The sequence below is a fragment of the Salmo salar genome, chromosome 19 (genome assembly GCF_965601325.2).
Source record: "Salmo salar chromosome 19, fSalSal1, whole genome shotgun sequence".
NCBI classification, from domain to species: Eukaryota; Metazoa; Chordata; class Actinopteri; order Salmoniformes; family Salmonidae; genus Salmo; species Salmo salar.
In genome coordinates, this window is record NC_138309.1 from 67,861,892 (window position 1) to 67,882,749 (window position 20,858).

The 20,858-nt window shown below is 41.4% G+C and overlaps 2 protein-coding genes and 1 non-coding gene across 3 annotated transcripts; 1 reads left to right on the plus strand and 2 right to left on the minus strand.

The window, feature by feature from the left end:
- Positions 1 to 539: 539 nt before the first annotated feature.
- On the plus strand, positions 540 to 3,800 carry LOC106579068 (progestin and adipoQ receptor family member 4). Its single transcript, XM_014158568.3, has 3 exons — positions 540 to 834; positions 2,935 to 3,153; positions 3,280 to 3,800. The coding sequence occupies exons 1-3, from the start codon at positions 669 to 671 to the stop codon at positions 3,714 to 3,716; spliced, it is 822 nt and encodes a 273-aa protein (XP_014014043.1). The 5' UTR covers positions 540 to 668; the 3' UTR covers positions 3,717 to 3,800.
- A 620-nt stretch (positions 3,801 to 4,420) lies between these two features.
- pelo (pelota mRNA surveillance and ribosome rescue factor) lies at positions 4,421 to 18,663 on the minus strand. Its single transcript, XM_014158567.1, has 13 exons — positions 18,434 to 18,663; positions 11,048 to 11,140; positions 10,271 to 10,421; positions 9,966 to 10,056; positions 9,305 to 9,468; positions 8,566 to 8,626; positions 8,212 to 8,373; positions 7,912 to 7,958; positions 7,723 to 7,796; positions 7,345 to 7,416; positions 6,451 to 6,525; positions 6,277 to 6,308; positions 4,421 to 4,985 (listed from the first exon to the last, which is right to left on the minus strand). The coding sequence occupies exons 1-13, from the start codon at positions 18,472 to 18,474 to the stop codon at positions 4,891 to 4,893; spliced, it is 1,158 nt and encodes a 385-aa protein (XP_014014042.1). The 5' UTR covers positions 18,475 to 18,663; the 3' UTR covers positions 4,421 to 4,890.
- Positions 16,824 to 16,954, minus strand: LOC123729070 (small Cajal body-specific RNA 14). The gene has a single exon (XR_006760849.1).
- Positions 18,664 to 20,858: the final 2,195 nt, after the last annotated feature.

Sequence of the window (20,858 nt, forward strand, 5' to 3'; positions counted from 1 at the left end):
AAAAGTTTATTTTTGCATGTATTTATTTTTTATCTTTCAAGATGTGATGTCATTGCTTTCAAACAATATCTTGTTGGTGTAGTTTGTTTGAGCAGTACTGTAGGTTGCCCATCTTGAAATGGCCTGTGCCACATTTACCATAGCTTCTTTAAAGCATCTTTATCTCAACTATTCCTCATACTCATTGTGGTGCAACGCCTAGATTAGATTCGTTTTTGTAGGCTGAAATGACAGTACTGTAGAGCAAGAGCATTGGAATATACTGTGCATACTGCCTACAAACTCCACAACAAACAGACAAATTGAGGAGAATGTTGAGTAGAGGCTTGGTGGCAACAGGTATATGACATTGAAATAGTGAGCAGAGCACACCGCGCACAGCTTTCCAGTGAGGATTACACCAGATTTAACCCTATGAATAACAGTGATTGCTGATTGGTCACACAGAAAGCATGCCACTCTGTGAGCTCAACAGGTCGCTTGCTAAGAAGTTCAGTACCTGTTCCAAGGATGAGACTCGTGCCAACATTATCCTGCCAACTATCCTGCTTGACTTGACAATGTATGTTCCTAAAGTACTTACTGGAGACTCTTTCAGGATATATGTATATTGCACTATCAACTGATGTCCTGTAAACTCAGGGGGACATTGGCTGGAGAAAGCCACCATGGCTTGCTTACATGGACCACGACTACTGAATTTGGAGAAAACCCCTCCTCATCTTCAATTCAATGACTTGATCCTGACGGGGTACCGGCCAATTTCAACCTTTCAGGGGTGCATCAGAAGCTTGTTCTACTTGCACAATGAATTTGGTAACATTTATACCCATGGTAAGTATACGGACCCTACCATTGAAATATCAACTGGCATAGTTTATTGATAATTTACACTTCAGAATAACTCATAAATGTCTCATTATAAATGTGTTTATATATATCTAAATGATGATGCATATATAACTGATAATTGTAACGCTTATTCATTTGCATGTTTACAAAAAATGTATGAAATACAAATTGATTTATTATTTATACTATTCACAAAGTGTATTCACGATTAATAATTCAATATTATAAAGTGTTATCTATGGTTCTTCTGTTTTTTTACTAAATTGTCTCATCTCATGTGTATTATGTATTTAATGTATAGTCTACGTGAGTATTTAGTCTTTGTAGGCTAGTAGATGTCTTACTACACCAGGAATTAAACTGTTAACAGCTGCAAGTTTGAAAAAGAGGCCACTTTGGGCTACTCTCACTTATGGGCCATTTACAAGCATACCGGAACTAGACAAGTATGTGTAAAGAGACAAGGATATGGGGGATTACTGGTAATCTGTCCTTGTCCTGGATATATCGCACTAGTAATTGGCCTTGGAGTTGTATGATTGACCCATTAAAGTGGTAAAAAAATATTCAAAACACTTTTCTATCTTTGGCAACAACTCTCAATAGGCTATGCATGAAACTTCAAAGCTGCACCAAAAAAAGAGGAATTATTATCATACATTTAGGATACATTTTGTTTGTATAATTATTATCCACTGTGTCAGGAACCCTGCAACTGAGATGTGCATAATGCTATGCAATGCATAATGTGCATAACAGTAGTAGTTTAAGCACGTGCGGCTATGCACCCTTGAACTAAGTGTGGCATCCTCTATGATGTGACTCCTCCTTGGATATCCTCTATAGCTAAGCACATTAACACTAACTCTAACTCAGGAGGGGATTAGCATAGGAGAGTTGCTCAGCAGGCTGCAATACACCCTGTGAGAGAGACTTCAGAGAAATACAATGGTGTTGGAGAAAACAAACTGCAGGGCCATTATACTATGAGGGCCATTTCACGGATACATATTAAGCCTTTATCTGGTGTACTCTCCTGCATGTACTGGTACCAATATACCTGGCCTAGACTGTGTTGAATCCACTGCGCCTCCATCTTGGTACTCCTCCTAAAAAATATTTTGGAAGGTAGAGAAATGCATTTATTAATGTCAACATTCGTTGTGTACTTTTAAATGATATTATGTGAGCTAAACATAAATATTAAATGAAAACAAAATTACACTTTTTTAGATGAATGTCCCCACTACAACAACAAAAAATATTAAATACATGTAATCTTTACCTTGAAAGATTTAATTGAAATACCGTAGAATTCAGATACTGTAGGATATCTGTGTCCGATTTATGTGCCAGACCACGCCCATGTGGATGTTTATTGGTCACATGTTGTTTGAGGTGCTAGGCTGGAAAATATTGCATTGAGAGAACTTGGTCCATAGATGCCATGTTTTAGGTTTAGTGCAAATCGGTCATTCGTTGCGAGAGGAGTAGCGTTTTAAGTGTTTTTCACAAAATTGAAAATGGCTGGACAATCCATCATGGCGGACCTTATGGGTCCTAGAGGCAAATAATTTCTTGTGAGGAGAGGGACATATGTACAACATTTTATGACTCTAGGGGAGTATCTCAGTTGCATACTCCTCACGTCCTCTCTCCTCACCTCCTCAAAACAGGACCTCTGGCTTTCTCATTCAGTGGGTTTTGAGAAGGAGAGAGGACACAATGAGTATTGAGATTCTCCCTAGGTCTCATGGGGTGAAGGGCGTGACCTTTCAACGTTTGCATCTTCAATTGCTTGTTATAGCACCACCATGTGGCCAATTTACATGGCACTGCTTGACAGGATGTCGCCCTTTACCTTTTTGCAAAGACTCAACCTTGTAGGCCTTACCATCTCACAGGAATTTGAATTTGTGTGAATTTGCCCTTACGGAATAATAATAATAATGAACCCCAACAAATACAATAAGGTTTCTTGCAGCTTTGCTGTTTGAACCACTAATTGGCAAAGCATGGCAAAATAAGAGTCTAGACTTCAAAAGTCTATCAATACTGAGACATCTCCCTCCATCCATCCAGGAATCCCATTCTTCTGTTTCCTTGTGCTGCTGCCACTTAACATCCCCTGGTCTGAGGTGGAGCAAACGTGGATGTGTGTGTTCCACTACCTTGCCTGCCTGTCCCCCACCGTGGGCTCAGTGCTTTACCACACCTTCATGAACCATGAGGGCGGGGAGCCCATTTACGACACACTCCTTTCCCTTGACATGGTCGGAGTCTGCCTGGTCAACACCTTGGGTAGGTAAAGTCAGATTCCAGATCAGTTTCTCAGGTCCTGTTTGAAAACGTATCCTTCCTTCCTATTCTCATCACAGTCACTCACACATTCATCTTCATTGACTCTCCTGTTTCTGTGTCAACCAGGATGCCTGCCCATCATCTATATCACCCTGATGTGCTACCCTGTCACTTGCATCCTGGCCCTCCTGACCTACAGCCTAATCTCAGCCTGGGGCATCCTCTGTGCCACCACAGCGCGTAGTAACTACGGGCGCCTTCGCGCTTTCATCTGGCAGGCCCTCTTCCGTGTGTTCCTCTTCCTATTCCGTTGGCTGGGCGACGGCGTAGGCAGCCCAGCTTCGCTGCGCCTCTTCTTCACCATGGACATGCTGGCTATCATGGGTGGCCTGGTGAACCTTAGCCGGGTGCCCGAGCGTTTTAGCCCAGGCCTCTTCGACTACTGGTGCAACAGCCACCAGATAATGCACGTGCTGGTGATCTGCTCCATTATCTACATGCACTGGGGGATGCTGGAGGATTTAGTCTGGATTAAGACGTTCCAGTGTCCGGTGTTGGAGTGAGGGACAGAGAAGGATGGACAAGTCAAGGCCAGGAAACAATAGGGCTGGGGCGTAGGATTTAAGGAGGGGTGGGTAGGAGTGACCATAAAAATAGAATGAACAGAATGGACAGCCCCATTCAAGTCTATGTTCGGTGATGGGTGGACTGGCGGCCATATTGAATGTACTTACCGATAAGTGCACATGAACATTTCTGTGGTCTGAGGGGCTTTGAACCGTTTCGTAATTATATTTCTATGGGTGATGAGAGTGAAATTAAAGTTTTAAAATGCACTTTAGGACTAGCTGCTGAAATTACTGTTAAGGATTACGATTGATTCACTGTCCATTTTGAAATATTCACCCCCGTACAGCAGAAGAATGTAGGGATAAGAATCGATTGGTGCTATTAATGATGGCCATCAGGGAATTGTTGTATAGCTTTTGAACCCAAATTTCAGTGTTATTACTTTGCAATGAGATGGACGCACATCTACATGATTCTGTAGCAGTTAAAATGCAGTAGGCCTTTGCCTCCAGTGACCAACATAAATATTTTCAATGAAAAGGATTGCAATAAATTAAATATATATTTCTATCTCCTGTTTCGTTATACTCCCTTTCAGTGTTTGATCATGATCATTTTCTTGTCAGAAACAACTGTTACTGAGGCATCAAAAAGTACAAAAGTTACTACGAAAGGAACATGGCAGGACAAGAAAACGTAAGCTTTGGCGGTTTTATTGCAAGAAAGAGATATATATACACACACACACTCAAAAAGAAAAATGTAGATGCAAAACTCTCATTAGAAATTAATTATACATGTTTTATCAATATTAATACACTGTACTAGCATTTTATATCCAGATCAATCAGGTTTGCATTTTCTGTGTATTTATTATTATTTGTGTTTTATTCAGACTTGGCACCAAACAAATTACAGGCTTAACCATAGCATTAATGTAAACCAGAGTTTATCTTTCAGGCTTAGCATTGGTACCACTTCTACTTGTACTGCACCTTAAACCCAAAAGCACCAGCATGTCAAATTCTGTGAGTATGATGATAAAGCAATAATGGACAGGTTTTGCACTTTATGCACTATTTCTTCTTGCAACTTTGCGCTGTGTTCCTCTCAGTTTTGCAGACTAAGAGTACCCCCAGGTCTAATTTCTCTGTTGCAGTGTGTAATTTATTCTTCATCAGAGCTGCTGTCATCCTCAGGCTCCGATAGATCAGCGATGGGGAAACGCAAGATGGCCGCCACTCCACTGAGCTGGGTCAACTCTGTACAAGGGAGAGACAGAGGAGGAGACTGCTCAATTGTTTTAAGCAAATTATACAATATTTGGTTGACAAATAATAAATATCACACACTCAATGATGCAATGCTACTCAGTAACCCTATCAGTGAAATCCCCTATGGTGAGAAGAAACATGGGGTGTTTCTCAATATGCATACTACCGTATCTCCACACTCTCATGCTCCGACTACGTTCTCTTGAGTACGTTCTTGTGAGTACGTTCTTGTGAGGAATGCATAAAACAACACATTTGAGAAGCACACGCACTCCCCCTACTGTGTTACCTTACGCTTCACCTCCCCATGTCCTGAACCTTCTTCTAGCCCTGCCAATGGCAACAATAGACCAAACAAGATATATACAAAGCAAACTTCATAATTTTCAGCTAGATATGTGAATCGTAATAATCTAGCTAGCCAGCTAGTTAAACAGGACATTTTTTTACCTAAAACTAAAGTTATGCAAGGTAGATGTAGATTTTTCGTGGGTAGCTACCAATTCTTCGTGGCTAGCTACCCCTATTGACTTACTATGGACTTATCCGTTCACTGAACCGTCTACCAGCCAGGACAACAATGGCAATAGAGACGAAACAAGATGTACACAAAGCAACCGTTTTACTTCATAACTCTCTGCTAGCTATATGTGAATCGTAATAATGTAGCTAATCAGATAGTTTAACAGGCAAAAATGACCTAAAACTAATATTATGCAAGATAGATGTCAATTGTTTGTGGGTAGCTAGCAAACAATTATTCGTGGCTACCTGGCTAGCTAACAGTACTAGTAGCTAGCCCTATTGACTTATTATGGGCTTGCAATCTACGGTACGTAGGCAGGTAAACATGCCAAAATTAACCAGCATGTATTTATTAACATATCAAGATAAAATATTGTAGTCAGGCAACATATCAAATGTGAATAGGCAACATTTCATTCTGAAGTCGGCGTGTTTTTTCTTACGCTTCAGCTCAAATAATGTCCGCCATTGATTTCAATGAATGTTGCATCATTTTGTACGCAGTTGCGTACAAAATACTTTCTGTTGACGTTTACGTCGATGCATGTACAAACGGAGTACGCATTTGAGAAGTGGCCTCTGTGCTCCGTTTCACATACTTTGAATTGGACTCGCACTCCGACCCTACCGTGCTCCAATTTGCATGCTCGGAGCACGGTCGTATGCATTGAGAAACACCCATGGTATACTACCAATAACGCATTTGTGAAATTGGCATTGCCATGTCACTGAATATGGAAGGAACAAAACTTACGTTCTCCAGATACATGAAGGCTTGAAAATATTCTGTGGAAGAAAATAAAAGAGGATCGAGGACATGATCACTATAAGAAACAATCATCATAATTACAGTATAACTTGTCTACAGTAGCCTATCATATTTTTTTACTCGTCATAATCATCATTTCTCTTCCCTGCCTATCCCTACCTCACGGTTCCACCATTGTCTCTCACGTTGTCCACCAGCCGTACGTATCTACTCCGTGTGGTCACATCCTGGTGCCTGTGGACAGACATCCAAATTAAATGAAGAATCATGCACAGATAAGCGACGATACCCCCTCACAGCTCATCTTCTTGCCACCTGCTCTTTCCATGACATAGACTGACCAGGTGAATCCAGGTGAAAGCTATGATCCCTTACTGATGTCACTTGTTAAATCCACTTCGATTTGTGTAGATGAAGGGGAGGAGACAGGTTAAAATAAGCATTTTAAAGCTTTGAGACAGTTGAGACATGTATTGTGTATGTGTGCTATTCAGAGGGTGAATGGACAAGACAAAAGATTTAAGTGCCTTTGAACAGCTTATGGCAGTAGGTGCAGGCCCACCGGTTTGAGTGGGTCAAGAACTGAAATGCTGCTGGGTTTTTCACGCTCAACAGTTTCCCGTGTCTATCAAGAATGGTCCACCACTGAAAGGACATCCAGTCAACTTGATACAACTGTTGGAAGCGTTGGCGTCAACATGGGCCAGCATCCTTGTGGAACGCTTTGACACCTTGTAGAAGTCATTCCCCAAAGAATTGAGGCTGTTCTGGGGGTAATTCAATATTAGGAAGGTGTCCTAATGTGTTGTACACTCAGTGTAAGTCTACTTATCTTGAGAATAGAATAACTTTCTTTTTTTCTGGAGGGAACTTTGGTTGTGGCATTCAAGTTAGGTTATAAACACATATGAGCACAATTCACACATGACAGATACACATGCATTGTATGTGTACGTCTCTATCCTCACTTTCTCAAATATTTATATAAAACACACACAATATACAATGTTTTCCCCCACAGAAATCCAGATATAATTCCATAAAACTACATACCTGAAGAGGTTATCGCTAATCAACAAGATGTCAATAGCCAGTGCTTCGGAAGCTTTCTCCACGTGAGCCAACCTGCAACATCAAGTGAATAGAAAGGTCAGTGTTTAGTAGTGGTGGAACATGAGGACTCTCAATGTCATAGTCAGTCATTGGTGTCGGGTTCAGTAGGGGACACCGTAGCAAAACATTTTGCAACGGAAAACGTGTTCTTATTAGCCTAATTCAGATTTTAGCGTCAAAGAACGAAAACAAACGAAAACAAGGAGGTACTATCTAGATGTGTCCAACAACATACATTTTTGTTTTCTGTCACCAAACGGTAAAAAACAGTTTTGGATGTATGCCCTAATGAACACGACCACGGTCTCGCTCTCTCACCCATAGAAGGCTCTGTCGGGCTCATGTTGTAGCATCTTGTAGAAGTCCTCCAGGGCTTTCACCTCCCCTGCTGCCTGTGAGTCACAGAGAAGACAAAGCATGAATAAATTGCAGTGTTTCTATTGAAAGGACCACGCAGCTGGATTAATAGACTATTAGTAGGATTAATAGACAAAATGGGACACTCACCTTGGTATCAGACAATCTAGCTGTGACAGCTGGATCGCATAGAATCTCTACAGGAAAAAACCCAACCCAGTAAGCATCGCCCCACAAAAAAGGAAGAAATATCAAAACATTCTGAAATAAAATAAACATTAGTAACACATTACTTAAAGCTGACAAGTATATGTATTATTACATTTTATAAACACGATAATAAGATATAAGGGGTTACAGATCCTTATGGCAATTCTTACAATGCATTACAACCACATTAATAATGCATTGTAATAATACATTGTAACGTTATCAAAACATGTTCCCTACCTTTTAGGGAGTATTTGTGTCCCGAGGAGGAGTGGACTAACATGAACTTGGGCCTATTCTCCAGCAGAATCTTGGAGTCTTGTCGGACTGCCTCCCTGAAGAGGTAGGCCATGAACTGGTCCTTCACAAACCCTGGACTGGCCACCAGTATACACTTCACCACTGACACATTAAAGACAGGGGACCGGAGTGAGAAAGAGGCGATATTAGGTAAAAGGTGAGGTGTAGGGGGAACGACCGTCACGTGATCTAAATCTGCCCCATTTCACAGGCCAGATGATGCCTGCTTAATCAGCCCTGAGTTGTGTTCAGTAGGGAGTTTCACCATGAAGGGGGATATACTAGCGGACCCACCGTCAAAGTTGATATGTCTGAGGATCCCCTGCATCACTGCCTCATAGAACCTATCCAGGGCCTGAGAGAGGGAAAGAACCCATTAGGAAACCAAACCCTTGCCCATACTGATTGTTAAGACGCTTACACTCAGGAAAATAAAATACAGCCGCCTCTATTAGTTTCTATGTAAAGCTGGCGGCAGGTTTGCCTCCCACCCTGGCGAGAGTGGAACAGGGAGGGACGGCAGCTGCCGCCAAGGGCACGCGAGGTACATTCTTCTCTGCCGCTCCAGTTAAACACTTTCATCTTCTCGTGCTGGGTGCAGCTGCCTCTCCTCTTGCGAGGGATGGTTACCCCCACCTTGGCCCTTAGTAGGGTCATAGCGGGGGTCACCAGCACCAGGTTGGCCAGACTCTCATGCATCACCAAGGCTAATTACTTTTGTATTACCATAGAATAGTCAATATGGCAATATACCATGTCACACGGATTTCAAATACTTCCGGAAACACTCAAATGGCAACCACCCACTGATGGTAGAACTGTAGTATGGCATATGAACATTGTTCTGTTTGTTCCAAATATGACAACAACCATAGTTGGATACACAGCACAAATAGATCTGGGACCAGACTAGGATTATGTAGCATAGTGATAGTGTAATAGAGTTAGATTTGCAGCGTGCCGCCCGTGCCGACTTTGGCAGCTCCCTGTCTGTAAGCCCCTTTAATGATGGGGTCATGAAGCCTATACTGACCTTCTCGTGCTGGGTGCAGCTGCCTCTCCTCTTGCGAGGAATGGTCACCTCCACCTTGGCCCTTAGTAGGGTCATAGCAGGGGTCACCAGTACCAGGTTGGCCAGACCCTCCTGCATCACCACGGCCGCTACGTCTGCCTTCTGGGTGGGGTCACACGCCTGCTCTGAGAGGGCCACAGGAAATAGAATAAGAGTTCAGGTTGCATACAGGCCAAGGTACTCAAAACAGGGTTCCCACTCTGTGGTAAATCCATTTACTTTCCCATTACTTTCCATGTCTACAGATAAGAATTTCAATGTGACAACTTTCACACACATTAGGCAATGCAATGTACATGTTTTTGATCATTTAATGAATAAACTGTGATTCATATGAAACGTTCCCTGATTTTCCATAATTGCATCAATGTATTGACTAAATTCCCTGACTTTTCCTGTCCGGAATGCGTATTTGAAAATTCCATGATATTCCTGACATTTCTCGACCCGTGGGAACCATGTCAAAACAAAACAGGTCTCAGAGAACCATATGAAAGACTTAGTGAGTGGAATACCTTGAAATTCAATGATTTTGATTGACAGATTTCGTACAAAACAACAAAACAGGGATTTAAGCCTTTGAGGAGCACCATCACCTCCCAGGTTACAAGTACACACTCACCGATCCTATCGAGGACGACACTATCCCAGATCTTTTTGGCAAGTGTGAACTTCCTGTTTAACTCCAACTCAATGGTGTGGTAAGCCCCCATCTAAGGACAGAGGAAAAAGCACATCCTTCACTTGCTACTACAAAACAACAAAATATTAAATTGGAAACCCCATGCAACTTAGACCATTAGCATTAGCTTTCCTAGCATCATGATTTGTCTACTGGTAATGTGACAACGCCAAACTGACATAATAACAGTTACAGGCTAAAGTGTAAGTGCGTTGTTTTTGTCCTCAACGTTGTTCATCTCGGACCTTCACATATTGATTCTCCTGGATGTTGGTTCCCTTCACCCTCAGCTGGCAGGCCTGTGAGTCAAAGTCAATAGTATCCACACACACACACAGGGTGGTGCGCACTCTCGAGCTCCCCACGCTGCCCGTGGAAGACTCAGTCTGCACCTTTCTGAGGAATCAGGGAGAAAGGTATCATGGGTCACTAAGGCTGCGCTTTTTAGTAAAGGTGTGTGTGTGTGTGATAGAGAGAGCGAGCGAGCGAGTGAGTGAGTGAGAGCGAAAGAGAGGTAGAGCATTACAGCTCAAGTGAGAAAAGCGAATTCTTTTTTAATTACCATAAAATAGTCAATATGGCAATATACTATGTCACACGGATTTCAAAGACTTCCTGAAACACTCAAATGGCAACCACTCACTGATGGTAGAACTGTAGTACGATCATGGTTCGCAGCAGGATTATATTAACCTGGTACCAGATCTGTTTGTGCCAAACATGACAACAACCATATTTGTCTACACAGAAAAAATTGATCTGGGACCAGATTAGGATTATGTACCATAGTGATAGTGTAACAGAGTTAGATTTGTAACCTCACTCCATAGCTTGAAATGTTTCCACCCACACGATCAAATCGCTAACTTTTCTATAGCGCAATTGGCTATGATGTTGTCAAGTGGGCAGTCAAGTGAGTTTGCAAAACAGAGGATCCGAGATTGAGTACCAGTGCATGCTCGAGTGGAAGGAAGTTATGCTGTTAAGCAAGCACAATGAAATCCGTCACAATAGCAAGTTACCTAATAGTGGAGGCCATAAGACTGTCACCGATCTGCAGTAAGTTGTAGGTGTGCCACATGTCCTCGGCCTCTTCCGGCATCAGTGTCACCTGACTGGGAGAGAAACACACACACACACACACAACCTTGATAACAGAGCTCGGTTCAGGTTGTGTGAGACTGAAAGTAATCAAAATCAGCAGTAATGGGAATTGCTATTAGTGGTTCAAGTCAATGTTGGAAGGTTAGTCATTAAATTTGATCAAGACAAGAATAACTGTTTCAGTGTAACAACGAGGATGGAAATGTATTGAGCAGGGGTTTTCAAACAGGGTTCCGCTGCCCCCAAGGTACTGCAGGGGGTGTACCAGTCAAAAGTTTGGACATACCTACTCATTCAGGGTTTTTCTTTATTTTTACTATTTTCTACATTGTAGAATAATAGTGAAGACATCAAAACTATGAAATAACACATATGGAATCATGTAGTAACCCAAAAAAAGTGTTAAACTAACCAAAATATATGTTATACTTGAGATTCTTCAAAGTAGCCACCCTTTTTGCCTTGACAGCTTTGCACACTCTTGGCATTCTCTCAACCAGTTTCATAAGGTAGTCACCTGGAATGCAATTTCAATTAACAGGTATGCCTTGTTAAAAGTTCATTTCTGGAATTTCTTTCCTTCTTAATGTGTTTGAGCCAATAAGTTGTGTTGTGAGAAGGTAAGAGTGGTATACAGAAAATAGCCCTATTTGGTAGAAGACCAAGTCCCTATTATAGCAAGAACAGCTCAAATAAGCAAAGAGAAACGACAGTCCATCATTACTTTAAGACATGAAGGTCAGTCAAATTGAAAAATGTCAAGAACTTTGACATTTTCTTCAAGTTACAGTCACAAAAACCATCAAGCGCTATGATAAAACTGGGTCTCATAAGGACCGCAACAGGAAAGGAAAACCCAGAGTTACATCTGCTGCAGAGGATAAGTTCATTAGAGTTAAATGCAACTCAGATTGGACACAATTAAGAAGAAGCGACTTGATTGGGCCAAGAAACATGAGCAATGGACATTAGACCGGTGGAAATCTGTCCTTTGGTCTGATGAGGCCAAATTTGAGGTTTTTGGTTCCAACCGCCGTGTCTTTGTGAAACGCTGAGTAGGTGAACGGATGATCTCTGTGTGTGTGGTTCCCACCGTGAAGCATGGAGGAGGAGACGTGATGGTGCTTTGCTGGTGACACGATCTGTGATTTATTTAGAAATGAAGGCACACTTAACCAGCATGGCTACCATAGTATTCTGCAGCTATACACCATCCCATCTGGTTTGCGCTCAGTGGGACTATAATTTATTTTTCAACAGGACAATGACCCAAAACACACCTCAGGGCTGTGCAAGGGCAATTTGACCAAGGAGTGATGGAGTGCTGCATCAGATGACCTGGCCTCCACAATCACCCAACCTCAACCCAATTGAGATGGTTTGGGATGAGTTGGACCGCAGAGTGAAGGAAAAGCAGCCAGATCTGTGCTCAGCATATGTCGGAACTCCTTGAAGACTGCTGGAAAAGCATTCCTCATGAAGCTGGTTGAGAGAATGCCAAGTGTGCAAAGCTGTCATCAAGTACCAGTCAAAAGCTTCATGACTACCTCATGAAGCTGGTTGAGAGAATGCCAAGAGTGTGCAAAGCTTTCACCAAGGCAAAGGGTGGCTAATTTGATTAATTTGTTTAACACTTTTTTGGTTACTACATGATTACATATGTGTTATTTCATAGTTTAATGCTTAATAAAGATCTTGTACCATTGGAATAGTATTTTTTCCAATGGTAACTACCTCTAATTTCCTTCATACTGGACGCAGAGACATAATAATGGTATCCACGGTGGTATTCTGTTGCAGCTAGTGACATTCAGTAAATAATTATTTTTCACATTTAAAAAAAACGGTAGATATATATATATATATATATATATATATATATATATATATATATATATATATATATATATATATATATATATATATATATACAGTGCCAGTCAAGATTTGGACAAACCTACTCATTCCAGGGTTTTTCTTTATTTTTACTATTTTCTACATTGTAGAATAATAGTGAAGACATCAAGTTTTTTTTTTATGTGAAAAATAATTATTTAATGAATATCACTAGCTGCAACAGAATACCACCGTGGATACCATTTTTATGTCTCTGCGTCCAGTATGAAGGAAATTTGAGGTAGTTTCATGAGACAATGCTAACTAGCATTAGAACAATGGCGAAGTCTACAGGAACAGTTAACATGCTACCTGTTCCTGGTCACCTGACTCTGAGGAAGTAGATAAATAAATGACAGTCATTGGAGCTTATTACAGGGCTTTTCTATGTGGAAAACTCTTAGGTGGGCCGTCTAAGTGGTTATTTTCAGGATGGAAAAACTGTGTGTGTCAAGTTAAACAACTAAAACCAGATAGAAAGCATGCAGAAAAGAACTATATATATTTTTTTTTTCAATAATACCATCGTTGAGAACTAACAATCAAATACAAGCTAAAAAAAAATGATACAACTTGTATTTTCCTACTAGCACTGACTTTGTTGATAAAAATCATAAGTTTGACAGAAAATGTACACTACATGACGAAAAGTATATGGACACCTGTTCATCGAACATCTCATTCCAAAATCATGGGCATTAATAATGAGTTGCCCCCCCTTGCTGCTATAATAGCCTCCATTCTTCTGGGAAGACTTTTCACTAGATGTTGGAACATTGCTGCGGGGACTTACTTCCATTCAGCCACAAGAGCATTAGTGAGGTTGGGCACTGATGTTGGGTGATTAGGCCTGGCTCGCAGTCGGCGTTCCAATTCATCCCAAAGGTGTTCGATGGGGTTGAGGTCAGGGCACTGTGCTGGCCAGTCAAGTTCTCCAACACCGATCTCAACAAACCATTTCTGTATGGACCTTGCATTGTGCACGGGGGCATTGTCATGCTGAAACAGGAAAGATCATTCCCCAAACTGTTGCCACAAAGTTGGAAGCACGGAATCGTCTAGAATGTCATTGTATGCTGTAGTGTTAAGATCTCTCTTCACTGGAACTAACAGGCCAAGCACAAACAATAAAAAACAGCCCCAGACCATTATTTCTCCACTACCCAACTTTACAGTTGGCACATCGCTGTCGGGCAGGTAGCGTTCTCCTGGCATCCACCAAACCCAGATTTGTCCGTCGGACTGCCAGATGGTGAAGCGTGATTCATCATTCCAGAGAACGCGTTTCCACTGCCCCCAGAGTCCAATGGCGGTGAGCTCTACACCATTCCAGCCGACGCATGGCATTGCACATGATCTTAGGCTTGTGTGTGGCTGTGTGTGGCTGCATTTCATGAAGCGACCGACGAACAGTTCCTGTGCTGAAGTTGCTTACAGAGGCAGTTTGGAACTCAGTACTAAGTGTTGCAACAAGAGGACAGATGATTTTTAGGTGCTACGTGCTTCAGCACTCGGCGGTCCCGTTCTGCGAGCTTGTGTGGCCTACCACTTCGCAGCTGAGCCGTTGTTGCTCCTAGACGTTTCCACTTCGCAAAAACAGCACTTACAGTTGACATGGGCAGCTCTACCAGTGCAGAAATGTGACGAAATGACTTTTTGGAAAGGTGGCATCCTATGACGGTGCCACATTGAAAGCCACTGAGCTCTTCAGTTTGGCCATTCTACTGCCAATGTTTGTTTATGGAGATTGCATGGCTGTGTGCTCGATTTTATACACCTGTCAGCAACGGGTGTGGCTGAAATAATGAAATCCACTAATTTGAAGGGGTGGCACATACTTCTGTATACAGTGTATTCGGAAAGTATTCAGACCCCTTCAGTTTTTCCACATTTTGTTACGTTACAGCCTTATTCTAAAATTGATTCAATTGTTTTTTTCCCCTCATCAATCTACACACAATACTCCATAATGACAAAGCAAAAACAGTTTCTTTTTCTTCACATTTAAAACAAAAACATCACATTTACGTAAGTATTCGGACTCTTTACTTAGTACTTTGTTGAAGCACCTTTGGCAGCGATTACAGCCTCGAGTCTTCTTGGGTATGATGCTACAAGCGTTACACACCTGTATTTGGGGGGTTTCTGTCATTCTTCTCTCCAGGTCCTCTTAAGCTCTGTCAGGTTGGATGGGGAGAGTCGGTGCACAGCTATTGTAGGTCTCTCCAGAGATGTTTGATCGGGTTCAGGTTCGGGCTCTGACTGGGCCACTCAAGGACATTCAGAGACTTGTCCCAAAGCCACTCCTGCACTGGAGCAGGTTTTCATCTAGGATCTCTCTGTACTTTGCTCAGTTCATCTTTCCCTCAATCCTGACTAGACTCCCAGTCCCTGCTGCTGAAAAACATCCCCACAGCATGATACTGCCACCAACATGCTTCACAGTAGGGATGGTATTGGCCAAGAAGAGCGATGCTTGGTTTCCTCCAGATGTGAAACTTGGTAATCAAGCCAAAGAGTTCAAACTTTTGGCCGTGCTTCCTACACTTGGAGTAGCTTACTGAACGCGCAAACAACAAGGAGGTATTTGGACATAAATTATGGACTTTATCGAACAAAACAACATTTATTGTGGACCTGGGATTTCTGGAAGTGCCTTCTGATGAAGATCATCAAAGGTAAGTGAATATTTCTAATGCTATTTATGATTTTAGATGACTCCAAAATGGCGGGTATCTGTATTGCTTGATGTCTTTTTCTGAGCGCAGTACTTCTCCGTGAAGCTTTTTTTAAATCTGTCACAGCGGTTGCATAAAGGAGATGTTCATCTATAATTCTTTGAATAACAGTTTAATATTTTATCAACGTTTATGATGAGTATTTTTGTAAATTGTAGTGCTGATTCACCGGCAGTATTGGAGGCAAAATATTTTCTGAACATCACGCGCCAATGTAAAATGCTGTTTTTGGATATAAATATCAACTTGATCGAACAAAAAATGCATGTATTGTGTAACATGATGTCCTAGGAGTGTCATCTGATGAAGATCGTCAAAGGTTAGTGCATAATTTTAGCTGGTTTTCGTGACACCTGTCCTTGCTAGGAAAATGGCTGTGTGGTTTTTCTTGTGTTGGAACTGTCCTAACATAATCTAACTTTATGCTTTCGCCGTACCGCCTTTTTGAAATCGGACAATGTGGTTACATTACGGAGACGTGTATCTTTAAAATGGTTTAAAATAGTCTTATGTTCGAGAACTTTGAATTATGACATTTTGTGGTTTTGAATTTGGCGCTCAGATTTTTCACTGGCTGTTGAATAGTGTGAACCGTGGGTGGGTAGCGTCCCACCTCCCCAAGAGAGGTTAAATGTAAATGTCAAGGAGAATTGAAAATTCCAAAAACCAGGCATTCAAGGCACATGCTCATTGATTTTGTAATGTTTGCGCAGAGGAACACAGCATTAGCCATGGCAAAATGCACAGAATTCAAGTAAATTAGTTTCAAAACATCAAAATGTGTACTACAGAAAATGTGATTTCCAACAGTAACATTTTCTGTATGCCAAGAAACCTTTACATTTCTGGTTAAAAGACTATGTAAGAGTTTACACTTCCCCTTACAATGAACTGTGGCCCAGTCATTTAGCAGACGCTCTTATCCAGAGCGACTTACAGTAATGAATGCATACATTTCATACATTATTTTTTTTTCTTTTCGTACTGGTCCCCCGTGGGAAACGATGTGTTTTGTGAGAGAGATTATTTAGCTAAAATAAATACAAATCTGAAAACATAGTTTGTATGGAACCATCGCACAGGGATCCCAATAACTTGTTAGGTCCTGTCGGTGAGCACCAGTATCATTCTCTGTGGGGTCATGGACAACAGCACACTTATTCAGTACTGCAGATTACACTGATCAACCACAAGATAAAAATAAACTGTCTACCAAATCTATTTATTTGAAAATGTTGATTACTTCTACTTGACATTCACCTTATAATAAAACATGACGGGATTGTATATATTTTTGCTAACATATGGGTCGTCTGGACAATAGAACGTGTTAAAATTCACCCAAGGCTGAAAAATGGCAAAAGAACGTTGGCTAAGATGGAACACTAGCGTGAGCCCATAGCTAATGAATGGAATCTAACGTTCACAGAGCCTGTTTTGACTGGAGAGATGCCTAAATGGCACCAAAAAATGTATCCTTTCTTATTTTACCACTACAATATGTTCTTAGGACGAAACTTAAAAATAACTACTCGTGTAGAAAGTAAACATCCGCACATCGATGGTGCCAAGTGTGCTTATGTCTGCATAACATGTAGGGGGGAAATGGCAACTTTTGACTATTTCTGGTCCAGCGACCGATGACAGGAGAGTACGCTGCCCAACCTTGTGTAATTAGAAAGAGAAGATTATCTTGATTAACAATGGTGTCCGACTTGAAAAGAATATAAATATACACCTTGCGAGATGGCAAAATATACCAGTATGCCTCTCCATAGGAAAACAATGGGGGGAACAATGGGGGGAAGCCTTACACAATTAGAAAGAGGAGATTATCCTGTTTAAAAGTTTCCAATTTGAGAAAAAAAATCAAAATATAAACATTGCGAGATATTTGGCAAAATAGACAGACATGCCTATATTTCCCTATAGTAAACAATGGGACGACCTCAGAGTTCCATGAGTATTTTTTGGTTGTTGTTTCCATTCTAACTACCAGCAACGTGGGCAGGTCTCGTTGCCATCGATAGCGAAGCAGGCATTGTAACATAGAACAATAAACTGGGAATAGAACGTTCAGAAGGCGACTTAGTGCCACGTTGCTCAATATAACTAATAAAGCCAGTTTTTTCGTGATTACTTCAAAACTACGGCAAGCAGCTGGGACATACAGTAATATTATGATACTGGGCTCCACAACCGATGCAATGAACTAGTTATCAGAAAAAAAGTGTCCAGCCTAATTCGCCGGTTTGCCTGCGCGGGGGTCCCTTAACAACAAAAGTTTGAAAACCCCTGGTATAGGGCACTCAGCACAACAATATTATAATGCAATGGTATTCCTATGATGATATTCTAGCTAAGCTAGCTAGTATGCATGACTATGAGTATGGACAACTGCCCATATTTTGTGCTCAGCAGCTGATAAACCAGGACGGCCATTTCCATGTCAAATTCAACAACACATGGATACAACATTGTTCTTGTTTAATGATGTATCGAGATGCATACAATACACTGGTGGTGACTGTGAATAGTTGCACTGCACCAGATGTATGTACTGCTACGTCGGACACTTGTGCTAGCTAGCAACAAAATAAGGCGACAGACTTGCGCTAGCGTTATTGTACGTTAGCTTGCCAGCTAGCTAGCCTGTTGACGCTTACTTACCCGGCATTGTCTTTTTCGATATCTTTATGAAGCAACTTCATGGTGTAATAGCTTTGTTATAAACAACAGTACTATTTGTTAGCATATGAAGGCGCTATTATTACATTTAGCTAGTGTCATATTTACTCCCTCTCAAGAGTCTATTTCTTTAGAATGAACCACTCAAGAGATTAGGGTTGGTGGCCTGACCTCCGTTCCGCCAGCAAGAATAAGTTATACCTCGCAAGAATAAGGTGGAAACTTCCGTTCAAAATAAAAGTCCCACAGTGAAGACGGTAGATTTTTTGGTTCTTTCGAAATTCGTGCAGTAATACCTAACAATACAAAACGATACACATAAATTAAAAAAACTAAGACATCAGAAAGAGCAGAGTCCGGAATATAAATATATATATGTATATACAATGGTGTGTATAGACAGTATGGACAGTATATTAATAGAAAATGTGCATACAGAAGTAGTTATATAGGACTAGCCTTGACTAGAATACAGTCTATACATACGAAGTGGGTAAAACAGTATGTAAACATTGTGACCAGTGTTCGATCACTATTTACCGTGCCTTCAGAAAGTATTCACACCCTTGACTTTTTCCACATTTTGTTATATCACAGCTTGAATTTAAAATGGATTAAATTTAGGTTTTGTGTCACTGATCTAAACACAATACCCCATAATGTCAAAGTGGAATTATGTTTATAGACATTTAAATTGTTTTATTAAAAATGAAAAGCTGAAATGTCTTGAGTCAATAAGTATTCAACCCTTCTGTTATGGCAAGCCTAAATATGTTCAGGAGTAAACATGTGCTTAACAAGTCACATAATAAGTTGCCTGGACTCACTCTTTGTGCAATAATAGTGTTTAACATGATTTTTGAACGACTACACACATACAATTATCTGTAAGGTCCTCAGTCGAGCAGAGAATATCAAGCACAGATTCAATTACAAAGACCATTGGTAGATGAGTAAAAAACAACAGACATTAAATAATCCCTTTGAGCATGGTGCAGTTATTCATTACACTTTGGATGATGTATCAATTCACCCAGTCACTACAAAGAGGCCCTTCCTAACTCAGTTGCCAGAGAGGAAGGAAACCACTCAGGGATTTCACCATGAGGCCAATGGTGATTTTAAAACAGTTATAGGGTTTAATAGCTGTTATATGAGATAACTGCGGATGGATCAACAACATTGTAGTTACTCCACAACACGAACATAAACACCATAGTACCCTCTAAGCTCATCATCAAGCTTGGGGCCCTGGGTCTGAACCCTGCCCTGTGCAACTGGGTCCTGGACTTTCTGACGGGCTGCCTACAGGTGGTGAAGGTAGGCATCAACACCTCCACTACGCTGATCCTCAACACAGGGGCCCCACAAGGGTGCGTGCTCAGCTCCCTCCTGCACTCCCTGTTTACCCACGCACGCCTCCAACTCAATCATCAAGTTTGCAAACGACACAACAGTGGTAGGCCTGATTACCAACAACGACGAGACAGCGTACAGGTGAGGGCCCTGGCATAGTGGTGTCAGGAAAATAACCTCTCCTTCAATGTGAACAAACCGAAGGAGCTGATTGTGGACTTCAGGAGACAGCAGAGGGAGCACGCCCACATCTACATCGATGGGGCTGCAGTGGAGAAGGTGAAAAGCTTCAAGTACCTTGGCGTACACATCACTGACAATCTGAAATGGTCCATCCACACAGACAGTATGGTGAAGAAAGCGCAACAGCTCCTCTTCAAACTCAGGCTGCTGAAGAAATTCGGCTTGGCCCCTAAGACCTTCACAAACTTTTACAGGCCTGTCGGGCTGTATCACCGCCTGCTACGGCAACCTCACCATCTGCAACCGCAGGTTTCACGCTGTTGAGTGTGAAAGATGACGCTCCTCGGTGTGTAAACTATGTGGATTTGGATAGTAAATGTGCTCCTAAGTAGAATGGGAACCCCTATTACTGCAACACAATGTATAGGCAATAACGTACAGCTGTTATAAATGATAGGAGTGCACAAACAACCTTGTTAACCATTTAAGCTTAAAATAAATACAAATATTTATTATAGAAATACTTTTAAATATTCTTTGTATAGTATCTAGTGTAAACTATATCGCTAATTGTGCAATTTTTTCATAATTTCCGCCCTACTTATTCATTTAATAAGGATACAGGACGGGACTCTTATTCTGAAGGATTGCGCTGGGCTCAAACACAAACGTCAGTGCTGGTGCGCATTCGTGACCCGGAAGTGTTTAGTTATTCTTGCCTGTTTCACATCGGTGGTGGCCTGTACATTACGTCATAAAGGGGCAAGGCTTCCGGTATAGAAACACGGTTTCAACTGCTCGGTTTAAACACTTTTGCTTCGTTACTGCAGTTTAACCACACAGTTTATATGTACCCAAAGACAGTACA

Bases quoted from the DNA above. Each gene is read 5' to 3' on its own strand.
- pelo (XM_014158567.1), bottom strand. From the start codon at position 18,474: ATGAAGTTGCTTCATAAAGATATCGAAAAAGACAATGCCGG. The intron at 6,526-7,344 runs GTATGTAGTTTT...GTCTGTCCACAG, and splicing joins ATTAGCGATAACCTCTTCAG to GCACCAGGATGTGACCACAC. The intron at 4,986-6,276 runs GTAAGTTTTGTT...TCCCTTGTACAG, and splicing joins CCTTCATGTATCTGGAGAAC to AGTTGACCCAGCTCAGTGGA.
- LOC106579068 (XM_014158568.3), top strand. From the start codon at position 669: ATGGCTTGCTTACATGGACCACGACTACTGAATTTGGAGAAAACCCCT. The intron at 835-2,934 runs GTAAGTATACGG...CCATCCATCCAG, and splicing joins TGGTAACATTTATACCCATG to GAATCCCATTCTTCTGTTTC. The intron at 3,154-3,279 runs GTAGGTAAAGTC...TGTGTCAACCAG, and splicing joins CTGCCTGGTCAACACCTTGG to GATGCCTGCCCATCATCTAT.